The 20,936-nt window shown below is 40.1% G+C and overlaps 1 gene segment (V, D, J or C); it reads left to right on the forward strand.

The window, feature by feature from the left end:
• Positions 1–14,401: 14,401 nt before the first annotated feature.
• Positions 14,402–14,894, forward strand: LOC124991439 (immunoglobulin lambda variable 8-61-like). The segment is given in 2 exon segments: positions 14,402–14,475; positions 14,575–14,894. Coding segments are annotated over 2 exon segments (366 nt in total).
• Positions 14,895–20,936: the final 6,042 nt, after the last annotated feature.

The following is a 20,936-nucleotide window of genomic DNA, read 5'->3' on the forward strand; positions in this document are numbered from 1 at the left end:
ACGTATATTTGACATATAGTAGGACTGTTGGCCATACCTTGAGGCAACACGGTCCATTCAAATCTCTGATCAGGTTGAGTGTGATTAAGAGAGGGCAAAGTAAAGGCAAATCTCCAACAATCATCTCTGTATAGGGGTATAGAGAAAAAACAATCTTTTAAATCCAAAATAATAGTAGGCCAATTTTTTGGTAGCGCAGTGACAAGAGGGAGTCCACATTGGATAGGTCCCATAGGGTACATTTGTTCATTTATGGCTCTTAAATCATGTAATAACCTCCATTTTCCTGATTTTTTCTTTATTAAGAATATTGGAGTATTCCAAGGAGAAGTAGAATGTTGTAAATGACCTGCTTGTACCTGCTCTTGTACCAACTTATGAGCTACCTCTAGTTTCTCTTTTGTTAGGGGCCACTGCGGAATCCAGCAAGGCTTATCATCTTTCCATACTATAGGGATTGATGGTTTATCAGTGGCCCCTAGGAAAAACCCAGCCCATGAGAATCGTTCTTTGGTGGGAGTAAGGACAGTGGTTGGGCAAATCCTTGACTATGTCCTCTTAATCCTTTTTTATCATTATAGTTCATGTTTTGTAGCATATTTTTTACAGGAGTCCCTTGGTAGATCTGATCAGTGGTGAGTTTCATATCCATTTGCTGCAGGACATCTCGTCCCCATAAACTAATAGGAACATTACAAACATATGGCTGGAATATTCCTGTATGTCCCTCTGTATCCTTCCATGATAGTGAGGAAGCACTTTGATTGGGGCTTTCCGCTACTCCTAAGCCCCTCAAGCTCTGAGCTGCTGTGATCAATGGCCAGTGTTTTGGCCAGACCACTGCACTAATAATACTTTTGTCTGCTCCTGTATCTAATAGACCTGTAAATTCCATATTTCCCACTTTTAATTTTAGGAGGGGCCTCTGTCCCATATCCATAGTAAGATTTATTAAAGTAGTTCCTGTTGATCCAAAACCTCCTTGTCCTCTATTTGTATTTTTACTGGGCCATAAAGAATGTTGACTGGGTAGCACAAGCATTTGTGCAATACGATCCCCTGGAGAGATGACCATAATTCCTTTTGGTGAAGAGACTAAAGCTTTTATTTGTCCAGTAAAATCAGGATCAATAACTCCTGGGTGTACTATAAGTCCTTTTAATGTTGAAGAACTTCTGCCTAACAATAGTCCTACACTGTTTTGTGGGATTTTTTCATGTCGGTCAGTATCAATCATCTGTACCCCCATATCTGGGGTTAATATGAGTCTGGAGGTGGCACAGATGTCCAATCCTGCACTCCCTGAGGTGGCTCTACGCTCCCCTTCTCTGTGGGAGGATACCACTGTCGGGGAACTTGTTGAATTGCCCCGTATATTTGTTGCGGGCCCCGGGGAGGGCCCTGTCTCCCATTTTTTTGGAGTTTAGGATTTAGACCTAGAAAATTACCCTCCCTATCTCTAATAGACTGACAGGCACTGCTCCAATGATTTCCCTTTTTGCATCTTGGACATAGCCCAGGTCCGGTTCCCAAACTATTCCCTGTATAGATGTTCCTACCTTGGGCAAGGAATAGCCTTTTGTTTGGACAAGTGGCTTTTAGATGTCCCATCTGTCCACACACAAAACACGATCCTAGAGACTCTTTATTAGTTCTTTGAGGAGATCTCCCCTGGGCTTGTGCAAGTGCGGCAGACAACAAAGTGGTTTGTCTATCTATGGCTGCTACAAAGGCACTGCTTTGTGCTGAAGTATCATTTACATCTCTACACACTTTTAAATAGGTGGATAAATCTTTATTTTTCCATGGTCTTATAGCCTCCTTACACCATTTGTTAGCTTGTTCGTAAGCCAATTGTTTTACTAAGGGCATGGCTTGATCCGCATCTCCGAAGATGCGTGATGCTGTTTGAATCAGCCTGTCCACAAAGTCTGCATAGGGCTCACTACTCCCTTGAGTTACTTTTGACAACTGGCCTTGTAAGTCTCCTGCTCCTCGTAATGTTTTCCAGGCCTTGGTTGCAGCTACAGCAATTTGTGCATAGACTGCTGGATGATAATTAAGCTGCGCTTGAAGAGTCTCATAAGGTCCCACGCCCATAAGCATGTCCCTATCAACTTGGGGATTTCCCGCTGCCGCATTTCGGCGGGCGGTATCCGCAGAAATTTCTTGCCATGATGTCTTCCACATGAGGTATTGTCCCCCAGACAGAGCGGCTCTAGCAAGATTAGTCCAGTCCTGGGGCACTCAGTTTAATGACGTCAAGGTGTCTACTAAGGCTATAGTAAAGGCTGATTGAGGACCATATGTACTAACTGCTTCTTTTAATTGTTTTACTATTTTAAAATCTAAGGGTTGGTGGAATCTTTGATTTTGAGCATCCTCAAAAGCAGGATATGCTACAGATCCAAGATGACTCCATTCTAAGCGTGATCCGAAACCGGACGCTTCATGAGAAAGAGGTTCCCTATTTAGGGGAGGTGCACTAGGCAACACAGGCACTAGAGGGGGCTCTTTATCTAGTCTTAATTTTTGTACTCTTTTTTCTAATTCTTCTCCTGATAGTTCCCCTTCTGATAATTCCTCATCTGAGTTAGTTCCTCTTTCTGAATTTTGAGAACGATATGAGCGTTCCTCTTTTATTTCTTCCAAGACCTGTCTTCCTTCAGCTAGAGGCTCGGCGAGTGAAGGTTTTTTGTTTTTGCCTCGTAGACAGGATTTAATGAGAGACCAAATAGCCATAGTGCCTACTGGTAAAGGGCTTTGCCTATCCGCTACACGAAGGTCCTCCCCCAGCTGTTCCCACTGTAGGGTGTTTAAAAGGCCCTCATCCAAAAACCAAGGGGAAACCTTTTCTACAGTATCGAGAAATGCTCTAGCTGTTTTTGCCTTTAACGGTGTCCCATGGTTTTTTAATAGCTCCCTGAGGGGCTGTTGCATCCTGAATTTAGACGTTTCAGACCCCATTGTTACTAATTTGAATAGCTTCAGTTATGGCAGTTACGATAACAAACAGTGGCCAAGCTGCCAGGAGCAACGAGATTACTAAGAGGAAAACTATCTGTCAAATATGTATTAGAGTTTGTAGCCGCTTTTCACGTGCTAGCTGTACCTTAATTGGACCGCATTCCGCGTGTCCCTACTTTTACCTTAATTGGACCGCATTCCGGGTGTCCCTGGACAGCCTTCCGCGTGTCCTTATTTTCCTTTAACCGGACCGCATTCCGCGTGTCCCGATAGTCGCTATACCGCGAATGTCAAGGCTGCCTCTCCTTTACCTGTTTACTTTTGACCTTTTTATAACCGGTTTAACTTATTAAAAAATTTTTTTAGATATCTTACCTTGTTTTCTTTATAAAATTCTCATCCTCCCGGGTTTCGGCACCAGTTATCGCGTTCCCTCTGCCCGCAGAGAGAGACACGACAAACGTCTGAAGCTTTGGAAGTTTATTGTGCACAGTCTTCCTTTCTTTCCCTCTTTTCTATCCCCTTCTCTCTATTCTTTCTCTCACTCTCTTTCCCTCTGCTTAACTCTCGCCTGCTCCGGTCGCTCCGCTTCTCCCGCTCGGCTCACGCCTGCTTCGGCCACTCCGCTTCTCCCACTCGGCTCTCGCCCTCGCTCGCACTCTTCTTCCTTGCTTCTACCCCCCCTCCCAGGAAGTTACCAAGCTTATATACACTTCAACCAATCAAGGGAGAGTACACGAGGTAAACGGCGAACAGCTGTAGGTATAGAATAGGCACACGAGAGAGGCATGCACTAATCACATTGTTAACTAGCTAATACTGTATAGCCAACCGCTTTTGGCTCAGCGCCAGGCGCCATCTTGGCCGTGCCCAAGGCTGGGAGTCCCGGGTACCCTGACAGTAGGTAGGAAAAACAAAGAAAATGGAAATAATCTAACATAATTTTCCTATGTACATATATGAAAACATCATAGGTAATCACACCATCATGCATAGCCTCAAGAATCTTGCCCTAAATAGAATAAGACATATTCCATGCTATAATTATATCAAAATGAATTCTACTGCCATGCATAACTAAACAGAACATTTAAAAATAAAATTAAATTGAAAAAGAAACAGTTCCCTCATAAGAGAAAATTTTAATTTGAAAGTAAGATTTATAATGATACCTATGGATACTATTATCTATATATATCTATGTATCCATCTCTCTCTCTCTCTCTAAACATATGTATTTTTTGAAACCACAAATAATTTGAGCCATGATATGACCCTGTAATCATCTTACTGTGCTCAGGATTTCCACACTAAGTCCCATGTGGTAAAAGCTTAATCTCCAGTTCATGGTGCTATTGGAAGGTGGTGGGACTTTTAAGAGGCAGAGATGGGTGGAGGCTCTTGGTCTTTGATGGCAAAACCTTGAAGGGGACACTGGCAGAGATGATCCTCAGAAGAGTACAGTGTCTCCCTCAGTTGATGAAACAGAAATCCGCAGTCAGGAAGCATGAGGCTCCTGTTAAATGAAGGTAACCATGTGATAAATCTGTGTGGGGCCCCAACATGTCTTCAAAGATCTTTAAATATTTATGCAAAGAATAAATCTACAGAAGGTTTGATAATAGGAAAACTTGGAGCTGTAGGGTGAACAGTTTTCATAATTCTAACAAGGGTGAGATATATTCAGTTTGCAACCAGTCACAAGATATTTCAAATTGCGGTCACTCAATAAACACATCAAAGTGATTCTGAAGTAGGGATGAACTATTATAACTTAAAGAAAGGCTAAACTATTCTATGCACTAAAATCGTACAAAGGTTTCATGTGGCCCAGTGATGGAGTTGAATGGAATTGTGGTCCATGCTGCCCAGGACAAATTCCCTCCACTCATAAGCATGGACAGGTAGTGGAGAGACCCCACCATCATTAGTAAGACATGGAGGCCTGTAAAAAAATCTTCAAGTTTCTAGGCAATAATCTGGAACATGCCATTTCCATATCTCAGAGGTGACTGAAAGCTTTGGTTCCTGTACATAGAACATTGAACTCTAGAAGTTCCTTTAACTGTATGGCCTCCCCCATGCAAGGGTTCACTGTTGCCACCTGTGAGTTCCTCCACGAATGAACCATCACCTTCCAAATAAGTTCTAGTGCTTCAATTTGGAGAAATGTCCCTCTGTGTCCCATGTGGTAAAGGCTTGCTCTCCAGTCCATGCTGCTAATGGGAGATGGTGGGACTTTTAAAAGGCAGAGATGGGTGAGGGCTCTTGGTCTTTGATGTCACAACCTTGAAGGGGACACTGGAATCCGAGTCCCCTCTGCTTTTTCTCCTTTTGCACTTGGCAATAAGGTGAATGCTTCTTCTCTTCTATACATACTTGCTACCATGTGCCGCCTAGCTACAAGCTCAAAAGTAGGTGTCTGCTAAGTGATGGAAAACTGCTCCAAAAATATGAGTCAATGTTTCTCAAATATTTTGTTATACTTATACAACTAACTCAGAGACCAAGCCACAAGAACTGCTTTATAGGCATCCCAAATTAAGACCCATTATGAAAACAGATGTCAAACAAAGTAAATGTAATCAAAGGTAAGCTTTAAAATAGAAACCACTTTTTGGATGAAAAAATTGACATCCAGAAGTTGTACTAAATAAACTAATAGTTATTTTTTCCAATAATGTCTTGATTCTATTACTATAGGATTAGGACAAGGGAGAGAAGTTAAATGATGACATGGAAGAGAAGGCAGGAAACAGCATAGAGCAGACCTTTACTAGACCTGAGTAAGTGAGGACAAATACAAGATTGTCCCAGAAGCTTTTCTGGGAGAAGCTGTTTTGAATTTCTGTCCTTTTGAGGGTAGAATTACCTTTTTTCCTCAGGACATTAAGTTGTTTGGATTGATAAAATGTTGATGAGCGTTCACTTGAAACAATGTGGGATTTTTACCAAATGCGGTCCATGAAGTCACAAAGGAGCAGAGAACAAGAGGAAGTATAGGAAAGAGTGAAATAATGAGAAAAAAGTGAACTTGATAATTTTACAGGGTACAGGGTGGATGAAACTGGTTATCACCTTCTACTCAGGACCAGGATCTTTCTCGTTCTCATTCCCTTTCTGACTCTCAGGACAGGCTGACCTGGGATGCACTGACTCAGGCACACTCCAGGGCATGTCTCAGTGCTGTCCCCCAGGAATGTAAGTGTCTGCAGATGCCACAGCTGATCTCCTCCTCAGTCCTTCCTGTAACCACTGTTTGGGACAATCATAGAGGTGCTTGTCTCTCCTAAACCCACAACTGCCTATCACTTGGGGCCCAGATCTGAGGATACTAGTTAGTTAACAAACATACTGCATGGAAGATTAAGTAAAAATGCACACATATCAGACAGCCAGGCTTAACTGATTAAAGGTTGTCAGGATGCTTCACCCTTTACTCCTGGATTGAACGGGGCTACCAGGGTTCTATCCCCAGCTCTTCTCTCTTCTTAGCATCCACTTTTCCATTAGTGACTCCCTCACACTGCCTGCACCCCATCTTCAACACCAAGGTGACAGCATGCCACCAGATCACATCACATCAACTCTTTCTGCACTGAGAAGCCAAAATTTCTGAGTCCTTACCAAGTGTCTAATTCTTTAATGCCTAGAGAATCAACCTAATTGCCATATTTTCAACAGTACTCAACAGTGTTAGCACCTGCCTGGTTATTCCAACAAGAAAGGTCTGGTTCCTAATATATTCTTCTTTTCTCAACCCACAGGTCCTTCTGATTAACAAGTTATGAAGAGTCCATCTTTGAGCAGAGTTCCCATGAATCTTCCCATCCTGTTTTCCCTTCTCATTGCTTCTGTATGGACCAATTAATTTCTTACAAAACCTTTTGAGAATCCCCAGCAATGCAATATGTATATATATATATATATATATATATATATATATATATATCATATGGTATAATGCATATATTATATATCAATATTTATGTATATACATCATATATATGATAATGTATATATATCACATGATAAATTAATATATATTTATATCATAATTATACATGATGTTTAAGTATTATTATGATATAATGTATATTTTATTATATGTATGAATATATATTAATGTATTCAATTATATCATATTTATATATCACAATATTATGTTATATAATAATATATATCATATTATATGTTTATATATCACATTATATTAATATATGTATTGAATTGCTGGGTATTATACCCAGGGCCTCCCGCATGCTAAGCAAGCACTCTACAACTGTATAACATCACCAGCCGCCCGCACTCAATTGTATAGACTCAACTCGAAGTACAGTTCCTCTGAGAAACCCCCTGTAATGTCCCAAGTAGTCTTATTTGTTTATGATTAATATTTTGGTTGAGTTTCTCACATTTCACAGACCTGTGTTCTTTCTACCATATATTTCAAAACTCTAAAATGATAAATGAGAGGCTGATATTCATGAAATTGTGCCTGTGTACAATGTATTTCACAGGTGTTCCAGGGAAGGCAATGTATCCAATGATGGTGGCAAATTCTGTGCATTCAGTTCCAGTACCTCTGAGGACCCTGAAGATTGACCTGTGACCAGGAGGTGGCACAGGAGAGCTGTGCAGGGCTATGGTGTTTCCCACAGCTGGCTGATCCACACTAGCCTCAGGTCTAGCGGAGCTGAGCTGCCTCCAGTGCTCACCAAGGATATCTTCAGCCTGGTGCTCTCAGGGCCTTGTGATGGCTTCCAAGTCAGATCCTGTGCATGGTTTCCAGCAGCTGCTCTGTCTATGACATTTCCTATGGTGAAATTCAGAACAGGAATCTCTGTCAGGTCCTTTCCCCTCAGATCCTCCTGGAGGCTCATGAATCAGAGACCAGATAGACCCTGAGAAAGCAGGGAGCAGGGAGGATAAGACAAGGCTGAGGTAGCAGAGTCCCTCTGTGGGGATGAAGTACTGGTCTACCATGGCCTGTCCCCTTATTCCTCTTGCTACTCTCTCATTACACAGGTCGGGACAGGTCTCAGAGACCCAGGGCAGCTCCCATCCTCTATCAGTTCTTCTAGTTCAGATGACCAGTTCCCACTCCAGCACCCATGATTGTCTGTGTTTTCAGGTTCTCTGCCCAGCCTCTGCTGACTCAGCCACCCTCCCTTTCTGCATCTCCTGAAGCTTCTGTCAGACTCATCTGCACCCTGAGCAACGTCTTCAGTGTTGCTGAAAAAGGGATGCAGTGGTGTCAGTGTCCTCTCTGCCACGTCCCACATGGAGGAGGAAAGGGTTGCCTCCCAGACGAGGATGTTGGCGAATTTTCTATCTTTTACCCCAAAAACCTTATCTACTCAATAAACACAGGAGAGCTAGTATTGTTTTTATGAGAGAGGGGGTGTGACAGGTCCAACCATATCAGCTCTGTCCTCTTTACAACAACAGAGTTGCCCAACTCTCCTTTATTTATAACATGGAGGTAAAAGGTGGCAAGGACCAGGAGAAGCTTCCTCTGTGATGGACAGGATAGGGTGGAGTTAGGGTACCCTTCCCCTTAAGGGGAAATTACAGATGGTACAGGAGTCACTCCCACACAGTGCCACATGCTTCCTGGCAATTCCTAGAATCCAGTCCTCTGGGTCACATGACTCAACCTAGTCTGATTCTGCTAAATAAGGATGACTTCCCACACAGTGGTACCAGCAGAAGATGGGGAACCCTTCTAGACTTTCCCTGAGAAGCTACTCAGATTTGGATAATTTCCATGGCTCTGGGGTCCCTGGACTCTTCTTGGATCAGAATCTGTCTCAACCAGTTGAGCACTTTTGCTCATTTTCAGGCTGCAGCCTGAGGATGAGGCTGACAATTACTGTGTCATTGGCCAAAATGATGTTTCTCACAGTGACACAGGCAGGTGGGGAAGTGGTATAAAATATCATCCTGCCTGGGGATTTGGACTATAACCCCTCACCAACTTTAAATGAATATGCTTATACACTAGGAATACATTTAATTAAGTTATGTGTTCCAATGTCTGTCCTCTAAATTTTCTAATCCAGATTTCTGAAATCTCAGGAAAATTGAAAATAACTAAACACCAAAATCAAACCAAAACCAATAAGAAGAAAAATCAATATGATAACATCCAAACCTTTCCTTGTGATCCATATGGTGATCTGATTTTATAACCAGAACCTATAGAGTTAGATTTTGCTCTGGAAAAAAAAAAAAAAGGCACAGATCAGTTTTCTTCTTGGCCAAGGGCCAGAGTCCTTCCAGCAGGTGGGCATTCCTCCACAACATGGACTCTACTCTTCAAGTTTTCAGAGATGATACCACCTCTTTCAACTCCAGTTGTTTGTGCTCAGGGCCGTAACAGGTTCTCGGGGAGTGAGACACTAATATGGAGATACCTGGTGAGGATGGAGGCATCAGCGAAATTTCAGGCACATGGCTCTCTGGCTCCCTTGCTGGGTATCTGCACCTTCAGTTTTGATGTCAAGGAGAGAATGTTAGGCATTGGGTTAGGGAAGAGGTAAGGAGTTCAGGACTGAAACCAGCAAACATTCTTGAGGGCCATGAGTGACAGAAAGTGAGGCTCCATCTTTGATTAGAAAACTGGAGAGTCCTCCTGGGAAGTTGAGTGAAGTAAGTCTCAAGGGTGACACTCTCCTCCATGTGACACCACTCAGGATAATGTGAACTTTCTTAGGTAGGTTTTTCTGAGATCATAGGAAATGACTTCTCTTCTTCTCGCCCCTAATGCTCTTTGGGGCTTTTCAACATTCTAGAGTTTAGGAGTGGACTGTGGACCTGCAGGGATCAGAAATTCCATGCATGTACATGTATGTGTAATTGTACCTATAACTCACAAGATGTGCCTCAGAACCTAAGGTCATTTTGTTTTGCAAAGGGAGAAATAAAAATATTGGATTTTACTGTGGCATTTGGTACCCAGGACTTCCTAGAACAAGATCTAGATCTGTGACTGCAGCTATAAGTGATCAGTCATCAAGGATTCTGTCCTAAACTTAGGCCCCATGTTTGTCATTGGGGCCTCCTTGAGTACGCTTAGGTTTCAACCTGAAGAAGAGACTGAAAAAAATGGCTGATTATCACTCCCTCACACACAAACTCCTTGCCTTATTCACATTCGGCTACAACATCTGTGCCAAAATGTTCCCCACCTTAGGGTGAATTGAGATGAAATCACCAGTCTTCCTATGTGCCCCATCATTGCTGTATCTCTGCCTATGAGCAACACACACTCCTGTTTGACTTCTGCAACCCACTTCAGGACTCCTGATTTTTTCTCAGGTTGTGCTAATCCTTCCTGAGCTGTGATACATAGAGAAGCTGGTTTTCATTTCCTCTTTAGATTACACTTTGCAGTAGCTTTGGATTCCCTGATGAAGAATGAACTCTCTCCACTAAGGTCTAGCTCTCTAACCCCTCACATGCTGATTTTTTCCTGGTTAGACCTCACAAGTTATGCTTTTCCCTGCATATTCTTCAGGTGGAGTTAAGTTAGATAAATATCAGGGTTTTTAGACCTAGACTTTATCAACTTTTCCATCTTTAAATCCATGGAGCTGTAAACAAATGACCCTGCTTAGGAACTCTATCTCTGATATAAAAATTCATGAGGGTCGCTTAGTTGAGGAGTTTTATGAGGACCAATATAACAGGAATTTATATTTATAGCAGTGATATTTCATGTACTAAAAGCTAGAACAAGATAAATTACACACATCAAAGTCAAAAGAAAATTGGTTTTGTCACATAGACATTCAAGGGAAAATAAGAGCACAGAGAAGCAAGTCAAAGTGGAAAGCATTCATTCCCTGATAATATTATATTCTCATAGTGAAACTAGACATCAGTAGCCAAGGCCTTAGACTGCGATGAGGGAGAACACTACAGGAAATGTTCAGGAAAGCAGGAAACTGAAATAAGTAAACTTGTAAGAGGAACACAGGTAGAATTACTACCACTTGGGACCTCTCCTGGGCTTTAGGCTTTAAACTCTGTTCAAAAGGTTCATACTGGGAATGACCCAAAGTACCTAGCTGGAGCAAAGTCAAATACCAGGTAATTCTGAAATATGTGGTAATATAAACAGTGCATTTAGAGTTCTAGAGATAATTAGAAATGAAAAAAAAATGTCTCAGCATAATACACCAGGGTGGTTTTATTGTTAGGGAAATAAAATCAGAAAGGTCCATTTACTAGTCAGGTTATCATCCAGAATCTCTGCCAGGTTATGAGAAGGGTAAAGTCTCAGGATAAGAGGCCAGCAGGGGGCAATGTTGGAGTACTAATGACAGGACAGGGTTCTGCACCAGACCACAAAGGGAAATACCAGCTTTAGGCTCCTATGCAGGAGGTGTCCTCACCCAAGTGTGACTTTCCTGCACCTGGGCCCCAGGAACCTTATGGGCACTGATATCTGACCCATACTATTGCTTCCTATTGCATCCTCCTTCCCTCATGGATAGATTGTTCAGGCCTGTTGTCCAGGCAGAATGGAAGAATGGTCACAGAGCAGGAAGAAATTTAGATGAAGAGACAATAAGACTGGAAGGAAAATGAAAAGAAATCAGAAAAGAGTAGATCTCAATACTGAAAATAAGAAATCAGAAAGCCCATTTAATTCCTGAATCAAAATGCAAAAATTCTCAGTTTGAGTGTTAGTTGACTTTGTTTTAATAAAACAACATAGACAATAGAGGGTGCAGATAGAGGAAAGAGAAGTTTATTTTGATTCATGGTTATGGAAGTTTAAGCCTGGGATAGGTAGCCCCATGTGTTTGGGACACTCGTATAGTTATGATTAGATGGGGAAGGATGAACCAAAGTGAGTCCTCACATCTTAGCCTGGAAGTTAGAGAGAGGGAGAGGAGAGAGGGAGACAGAGGAGAGAGAGAGAGAGAGAGAGAGAGAGAGAGAGAGAGAGAGAGAGAGAGAGAGAGAGAGAGAGAGAGAGAGAGAGGGATACAGAGACAGGGTGGTATAAAACCACCATTTTGTGAACATGCCTCCAATGACCTAAGGCCTCTCACAAGGCCTTACCACCTCTCACAAGGTACTATCACCAGGTAGTACCTCCTGGTACTACCACCCTGGGATGACACCTCTATATATGGACCTCAAACTGGACACTCAAATTGCACCCACAGCTTATCAGCATGTTAGGAAGTAGAATTCATGTTAGACTGAGAAAGACTTATCTTGACCAACAGGAAGGATTTGGGTTGAAAATAGGACTTTTTTTTTTTTTTTTTCTTGAGGTCTATGAAGGATACTGAACATGGACATTTAAGGTGGTCAGGTATAAGAGTTATGCGACAATGTCAGATGTCACAATCAGGGAGGTAGCCTCTAAGTTTTCAGCAGTGGGACTAGAGTCACCGTAGAGGCGAAAGATGGAATCACAGGACCCACTTCAATGGGACTAATCAATATGGATTCCCACATTATGCAGTTTATATCAGTAAGATCCTTCAGGGACAAAATGCACAGTCCCCATATTAAACTTTTACCTGAATCAAGGCATATCATCTCCATCCACAAGGGAGCTGCTTTTGTTTCTCTGACATGAGCTCTGGCTACCCCAGGGTCTTCTCTATTCCTAGGTTTCCTATTCCTTATTTTTCCTGTCACTCTTGATTGCCAAGTGGACATCCCAGGAGAAAAACTGTTGATCCATGTTAACTTGAGCATGTCTGAGAATATGTCACAGGTAGCACAGGGTTCACTGCAGAGGTTAGGATTACTTGCTGGTCACTAAGTTTTCCTAATTCATCTATATTTAAATATGTGGTAAATAGTTTAACCCATTGTTTTGCTGTTCTTATATTGCATCTGAATAATTTTTCATTTTTTCAGTGAGTTTTAATGTAAATGACACAAACAGATTATTAAGGTACTTATGTATTAAAATGGCACTTTTATTTCTTTCTCACTTAAATTTCATATCATCCTCTTTATCTTTGTATTAGAAACAAACACATAATCAAATCTATGCACAGACACTCTATCAGATACTTTAGAGTACTGACTGTAACTTATTTTAAAATGAAACTTTATTCGTAATGTGTGTGGATCTCTTAAAACATAAAATAATGAATGAGTTGGAACAAAAGAAAATTTATTAATTTTTAAATTAAATTTGTTAAATAATTATGACCAATTTACAAATTGTATTTAATTTGGAGTTATGAAAGCCGTTTTTAAAAAGACAATATTATTTCTCAAAGAATTGGAGGAGTTTCATTTTCTGAACTTCCTAAATATTCTCATCTAGCATTTCTAATCTTCTTCAAAGTGAAAGTGTCTTCAAATGGTGGAGATATTCACACTAATTTGATCAGAACTATTCTTTTTAAATATTATTTATTTAATATTAATATAGTAAATATATTTAATATATTAAATATAAATATATTATTAATACATAATAATATATATTATGTATATTATGTAAATTATACATGATACATAATATATACATAAGATCTATTATGTAAATAATTTATATTTAATACATAATATATATTATTATTAAATATATTATTATTTATTATAATTAGTTATACATGGTAGTAGAATGAATTTATACATTTTGAGAAATCATACATAAATTGTACTTTCTCATTTTTCTGACAGTACATATTGTAGATCACATCAATCATTCTTAATTTTATTTTTAAATATGATGAACATGGTTCCCTTTTTTTCTCATTTTTGATAGTGAGAAGAATATCATACTTTCTCTCAAATTCTGCAGTTCACTTATGCTAAAGCCATTTAGTTGATGACTTCTTAGAGTGGAGGCAGGTGGCATCCCAAGCCTTGTGGGGCTGCTGTTTGTGTCTGCAATCTCAACCCTGGGCTCCACTGAGGCTGCATGAGACAGTTTTCAGGACTCAGTCAGTGGGAGACCCCTGACTCTGCAAGTGGTCAGGCAGTTCCCCACAAACCCAGCTCTGGAGGGTCAAAATGGGATCCATGCCGAGGAAGAAGTGTCTGACTGTTAACTCAAGGTGTAACAATATGCATTTACTGGACAGGAAAGAAATGTTCACTAGGAAGGGTGTGTTTGCTAGGTAGACATGGAGAATTCACCTTGCTTTGATTCCATCTCTGACTTTCTGGAGATTACATTTCTACCTGCGATGAAGCAGTGTGATGAAGCTGATCTCGTCAAAGACATCATATACAACTCATGTGTCTCTGTCCCCCCTGTAGTCACTGGTCTATGTGAGTGCCCCCCATTTGCCTTTTCTAATGATCTACTACAGGGACACTCCATTGAACACAGGGGCAGGAAGAGAAAGGAAGTTTGATTTGCATGAAAACCTCCCTCTGGGCCTGAAGAGGCATTAAAATGACCCAGGGACACCAAACTCAAAGTAAGGAGTGTGAGGACACCAAGTGCTTGTCAGGATCCCACAATGGCCCAGATGATGGCTCTCCTGGTGCTCCTCTCTTATGGTTCAGGTCAGGGGAAGGGAACTTCATCCCTGGGGTGCCTACATAACAGAAGTGTCTGAGGGACCTTTGCTTCATAACAGTAACTGTCTCTCTTATTGGTTTTAGTGGTGGATTCTCAGAGCACGGTGATCCAGGAGCCCTCACTCTCTGTGTCTCCAGGTGGGACTGTGACTCTCACCTGTGGGCTTAGCTCCGGGTCAGTCTCTACAGGTCACTACCCCAGCTGGTACCAGCAGACACCAGGACGTGCTCCCCACATACTTACCTACAACACAAACTCCCGCCCTTCTGGGGTCCCTGATCCATTCTCTGGTTCTATCCTTGGAAACAAAGCTGCCCTCACCATCACAGGGGTTCAGACTGATGATGAAGCTGATTATTACTGCTTTCTCTATATGGGTGGTGACATTCACACAGTGATCTAAACCCATGGGGAAGTATAACCCAAAACTCTTCATGTTTTCAGAATGTCTCACACTTCACAGGGTGGAGAGATTGAGAGGGTGAAATGTTCAGCACTTTCATGGGAAGATGCTGCTGCATGGCTCCTTGTCCTACCAGTGGTTCATGCCAATGGCCTCACCCTCTCCCTCCCAGTGTGTATCCATTTCTCACTGTGCCTCCTCCCACACTAGGCTTTCACTCTCCCTGTTTCATTGGGACAATAAGCAGAGGAGCTCATCTCCAAATAGTTAACCATCAGGAAGAATCAGAGAATCCTCCCCTATCTTTAAACCTCTTCTCATTCAAAATATTAAATGATGGTAAGTACTGTCTCATACATTGATTTGATAATGGAGCGGTCAGGTGGGGACAGCCAGTGATGGCTGGAGTATCCATCCTCATATCAGATAATGTGGATTTCAAGCCAATGTTAGTCAGAAGGGATAAAGAAGAACATTTCATACTGCTTAAGGGAATCATAAATCAGCAAGACATAACAATCATAAATATCTATGCCCCAAACAGTGGCTCATCCATGTACTTCAAACAAATCCTTCTCAATGGCAGAAATCAAATAGACCACAACACAATAATATTAGGTGACTTCAACACACCTCTCTCACCACTAGACAGATCCTGCAAACAAAAATTGAACAAAGAAACCATAGATCTCAATAACACAATCAATAATTTAGACTTAACAGACATTTATAGAATATACCATCCAACAAAGAGCGAATACACCTTCTTCTCAGCAGCACATGGATCCTTCTCTAAAATAGGCCATATTTTATGCCACACAGTTAATGTTATAAAGTACAAGAAGATAGAGATAATACCTTGTATTCTGTCAGATCATAATAAATTGAAATTAAAAATAAATGACAGAGAAAAAACAGAAACTACTCCAACACCTAGATTAAATAATACGCTATTGTATGATGAATGGATAACAGAAGATATCAGGAAGGAAATTAAAAAATTCTTTGAGGTAAATGAGAACAAAGAAACATCATATCAAAATCTCCTAGACACTATGAAAGCAGTACTTAGAGAAAAATTTATTTCATGGAGTGCATACAATAAAAGAAGAAAAAAATCAACAAATATATGATCTAACACGGTGGCTCAAAGTCCTAGAAAAAGAAGAACAGAGCAACACCAAAAGTAGCAGAAGACAGGAAATAGTTAAAATCAGAGCTGAAATCAATGAAATTGAAACAAAAGAAACAACTGAAAAAATTGACAAAATAAATAGTTGGTTCTTTGAAAAAAATAAACAAAATTGATAAACCCTTAGCCACCCTAACAAAAAGAAGGAGAGAGAAAACCCAAATTACTAAAATTAGGAATGAATAAGGAAATATCATAACAGACACAATTGAAATACAAAGCATAATTAGAAGCTATTTTGAAAATCTATACTCCAACAAAATAGAAAATCTCAAAAACATCAACAGGTTTCTAGTGACATATGAATTACCTAAACAGAACCAGGAGGACATACACAATTTACAAAGATCAATTTCAAGTAATGAAATAGAAGAAGTCATCAAAAGTCTTCCAACAAAGGAAAGTCCAGGACCAGATGGGTTCTCAGCTGAGTTCTACAAAACATTTAAAGAAGAGTTCATTCCAATACTCCTCAAAGTATTTCATGAAATAGAAGAGGAGGGAACCCTCCCAAACTCATTCTAAGATGAAAATATCACACTGATATTTAAACCAGAAAAACACACATCAAGGAAAGAAAATTTCAGACCAATATCCATCATGAAAGTTGATGCAGAAATTCTCAACAAAATCTTAGCAAATTGCATACAAAATATATTAAAGTGATAGTGCACCACGATAAGAGGGTTTTATCCGAGGGATGCAAAGTTGGTTCAACATTCAGAAATCAATAAATGTAATTCACCATATCAACAGGCTTAAAGTAAAAAATCACATGATTATTTCAATAGATGCCGAAAAAGTATTTGATAAAATACAGCATTCCTTCATTCCCAAAAGACAAGAAAAACTAGGGATAGTGGGAACATTCCTTAACATTGTAAAGGCAATCTAGGCTAAGCCCATGACTAATATCATTCTAAATGGTGAAAAACTTAAAGCATTCCCTCTAAAAACTGGATCAAGGCAGGGATGCCCTCTTTCACCACTTCTATTCAACATTGTCCTTGAAACTCTAGCCAGAGCATTTAGATGGACCAAGGAAATTAAAGGGATACGAATAGGAAAAGAAAAACTCAAACTATCCCTATTTGCTGATGACATGATTATATATTTAGAGAAACCAGGAAATTACACCAGAAAACTTTTACAACTCATAAGTGAATTCAATAAAGTAGCATGATATGTGATCAATGCTCATAAATCCAATGCATTTTTATACATAAGTGGTGAATCTTTTGAATGAGAAGTTAGGAAAACTACCCCACCTACAATAGCCTTGAACAAAATAAAATACTTGGGAATCAATCTAACAAAAAGGTGAAAGTCCTTTACAATGAGATCTACAGAACACTAAAGAAAAAAATCAAAGTAAACCTTAGAAGATGGAAAGATCTCCCATGTTCTTGAATAGGCAGAACTAATATTGTCAAAATGGCCATACTACCAAAAGTGCTATACAGATTCAATGCAATTCCAATTACAATCCCAATGAAATAGAAATAGGAAATAGAGGAAGCAATCATGAAATTCATCTGGAAGAATAAGCTACCCAGAATAGTTAAAGAAATCCTTAGCAGGAAGAGTGAAGCAGGAGGTATCGCTATACCAGACCTTCAATTGTAGTACAAAGCAATAGTAACAAAACAACATGGTTATGGCACCAAAATAGACAGGTGGGTCAATTGTACAGAATACAGGACATGAACACAAACCCAAATAAATACAATTTTCTCATACTAGACAAAGGGGCCAAAAATATGCAATGGAGAAAAGATAGCCTCTTCAACAAATGGTGCTGGGAAAACTGGAAATCCATATGCAACACAATGAAACTAAACCCCTATCACTCACCCTGCACAAAACTCAACTCAAAATGGATCAAGGAACTTGAAATCAGACCAGAGACCCTGCATCTTATAGAAGAAAAAGTAGGTTCAATTCTTCAACATGTTGGCGGAGGATCAGCCTCCCTTAACAGGACTCCCATAGCACAAGAAATAAAAGCAAGAATCAATAATTGGGATAGATTCAAACTAAAAAGCTTTCTCTCAGCAAAGGAAACTATCAGCAATTGGAAGAGATAACCTACAGAGTGGGAGAAAATCTTTGCCACACATTCTTCAGATAGAGCACTAATTTCCAGCATATATAAAGAACTCAAAAAACTCTACACCAAGATTACAAATAACCCAATCAACAAATGGGCTAAGGAAATGAACAGACACTTCATAGAAGAAGATCTACAAGCAATAATCAGACATATGAAAAAATGTTCAACATCTTTAGTAATAAGAGAAATGCAAATCAAAACTACCCTAAGATTCCATCAAACTCCAATTAGAATGGCAATTTTCAAGAATACAAGCAACAATAGGTGTTGGCGAAGATGTGGGGAAAAAGGTACCCTCATACATTGCTGGTGAGGTTTCAAATTAGTAAACTCGGAATTGAACTACCAGTTGACCCAGCTATCCCACTCCTGGTCTATACCCAAAAGACTTAAAATCAGCATACTACAGAGATACAGCCATATCAATGGTCATAGCTGTTCAATTCACAAAAGCCAGATTGTGGAACCAACCTAGATGTCTTTCCGTTGATGAATGGATAAAGAAACTGTGGTATATATATACCATGGAATATTACTCAGCCATAAAGCAGAATAAAATTATGGCATTTGCAGGCAAATGGATGAAATTGGAGAATATCATGCTAAGTGAGATAAGCGAATCTGAAAAAACCAAAGGAGGAATGCTATCTCTGATAAGCGGATGATGACACATAATGGGGGGTGGGACAGAGGCAAGAATGGAGGAAGGAGGGACTGTATAGAGGGATAAGAGGTGTGGGAAGGGTGGAGGAAGAGAAAAATTAAGAGAGTGAATCAAAAGTATTACCCTAGGCGAATGTATGATTACAAAAATGGTATGCCTCTACTTCATGTACAAACAGAGAAACACGATGTATACCATTTATTTACAATAAAAATGTAAAAAAGTTAAATATACTTTGTAGAGCTCCATTTAGAACAGAACTGTTTAAAAACTCTAATGAAAGGAATGAGTAGTAATTGACCTCTAATTCTTACTACCCAGAGTAAAGTTATAATGTGGTGACTTTCTAAATAAATAAATGTTTTTTGATGCATGGGGGAAAAAAAAGAAAATGCTAACTGAGATTATATTAACTCAATATACATAGTAGGGTTCTTCCTATATATGTGACTGAATGAACTGCAACCGAGACGAAGAAAATGTTGGTGCAAAGACCAGAAAGACCAAAATATTGATCTTTCCTTCCCTATTTAACCCCAAATGTTCAGGCAAAATGGTCACCTGAAGTTCAAAATATTTTGCTACTGAAGAGTAAGAAAGGCTGGGGCTGTAACTCAGTGGTAGAGTGCTTGCCGTGCATGTGTGAGGCAATGGGTTCAATGTTCAGCACATTAAAAATAAATAAATAAATAAATAAATAAATAAAGATATCATGTCCATCTGCAAGTAAAAAAAGCCAAGGGTGAATATTCTCTGATATGTTTACGCTAGCTCATAATAAGGGCAGGGTGATAGGGAAGAATAGAAGTATTTTTATTTAGATAAGGTGGAATGAAAGGAAGGGAGGAGGAATGGGAATAGGAGAGTTAGTAGAATGAGTTGGACATACTTTCCTATGTGCATATATGAATGAACGTTAATGTAATTCTACATCATGTACAACCAGAAGAATGGGAAGATGTACTCCATACATGCGTAGTATTTTAAAATACATTGCCATCTATAACTAATAAGAAGAAATAAAATATAAGATAAAATTTAAAAGTTGTTAAAAATTCAGAATGTTATTTACTTTCTCAGCTGGAACCATGGAACCCTTGTGAAATACACTGAATCACATTGAACAAATATGAACAAAATCTGATACTCATGCCCAGACCACCCGTATCCCTGCCAGTGCCTAGGAGACAGTGCATACTCATCCATGTCTGAAGACATTCATGAGTCCTACAATCTGAGTTCTTTCAGGGTCTCCAGTCCCTGTGGTATTCCATGTACCAATGGTGGCTGAAGTGCGATATGGCTGTGACTGACCCATAGTCACAACACTCAGTCTCACTTGCTGACAATAAGAGTTACAAACATGTGAACTGAGAAAGCTTGAAAACATGCATGCAAGTATCTTCTAAATGGCAACACATAAGATTTACAATAGGGTTTCTTGCCAAGTCCATGGTGAAAGGACCTTTGGACCAAAGTATTTGTTGTGGATAAAATAGATTGCACCCTGCACGCTAATAAAACCAGAAACCTTATGTTTACCTACTTAATTCTGATCTAAGAAGAATTTATATCAAAGATGCCATCTGAGTCTTGTAGAGGGAGGAGTCAAACGAACTATGCATATTCACTAATGATGAGTCTGAGGAAAGCAAGAAGGCTGCTCGAAGGTAATGGGGTGGTCACCTGAGTGGCTCACTGGCAGAGTCAGAGGGGATGTAGGACTGTGTCAGGGGCTCTGATCACAATGTCACCCAGTGATGTGTATGGGCATGGACAACAGGGGGCGCTGAAGACCAGTTAAGAGGCATCAGTAACCAGAACTGTCATGAGCCACCTGGCCCTGCCTGATCCTCCTTGTTAGGGCTCACAGCTGTGACCTCCCACACCCCTGAGCCAACACAACTCCACCCCTGCACACCCACTTGACATCTTTATGTACAGGAGTATGACACAGGGCCCAGGGTGCAATAGAAATCCTGGAGGAACCTAATTTGCATGAATAGACCCTCCCCTTCTCACAGTATGAAGAGGGCAAGGGAGAGACTTGAGGGAACCTCTGCTCAACTTCAG

Source organism: Sciurus carolinensis, chromosome 8, assembly GCF_902686445.1.
Source record: "Sciurus carolinensis chromosome 8, mSciCar1.2, whole genome shotgun sequence".
NCBI lineage: Eukaryota > Metazoa > Chordata > Mammalia > Rodentia > Sciuridae > Sciurus > Sciurus carolinensis.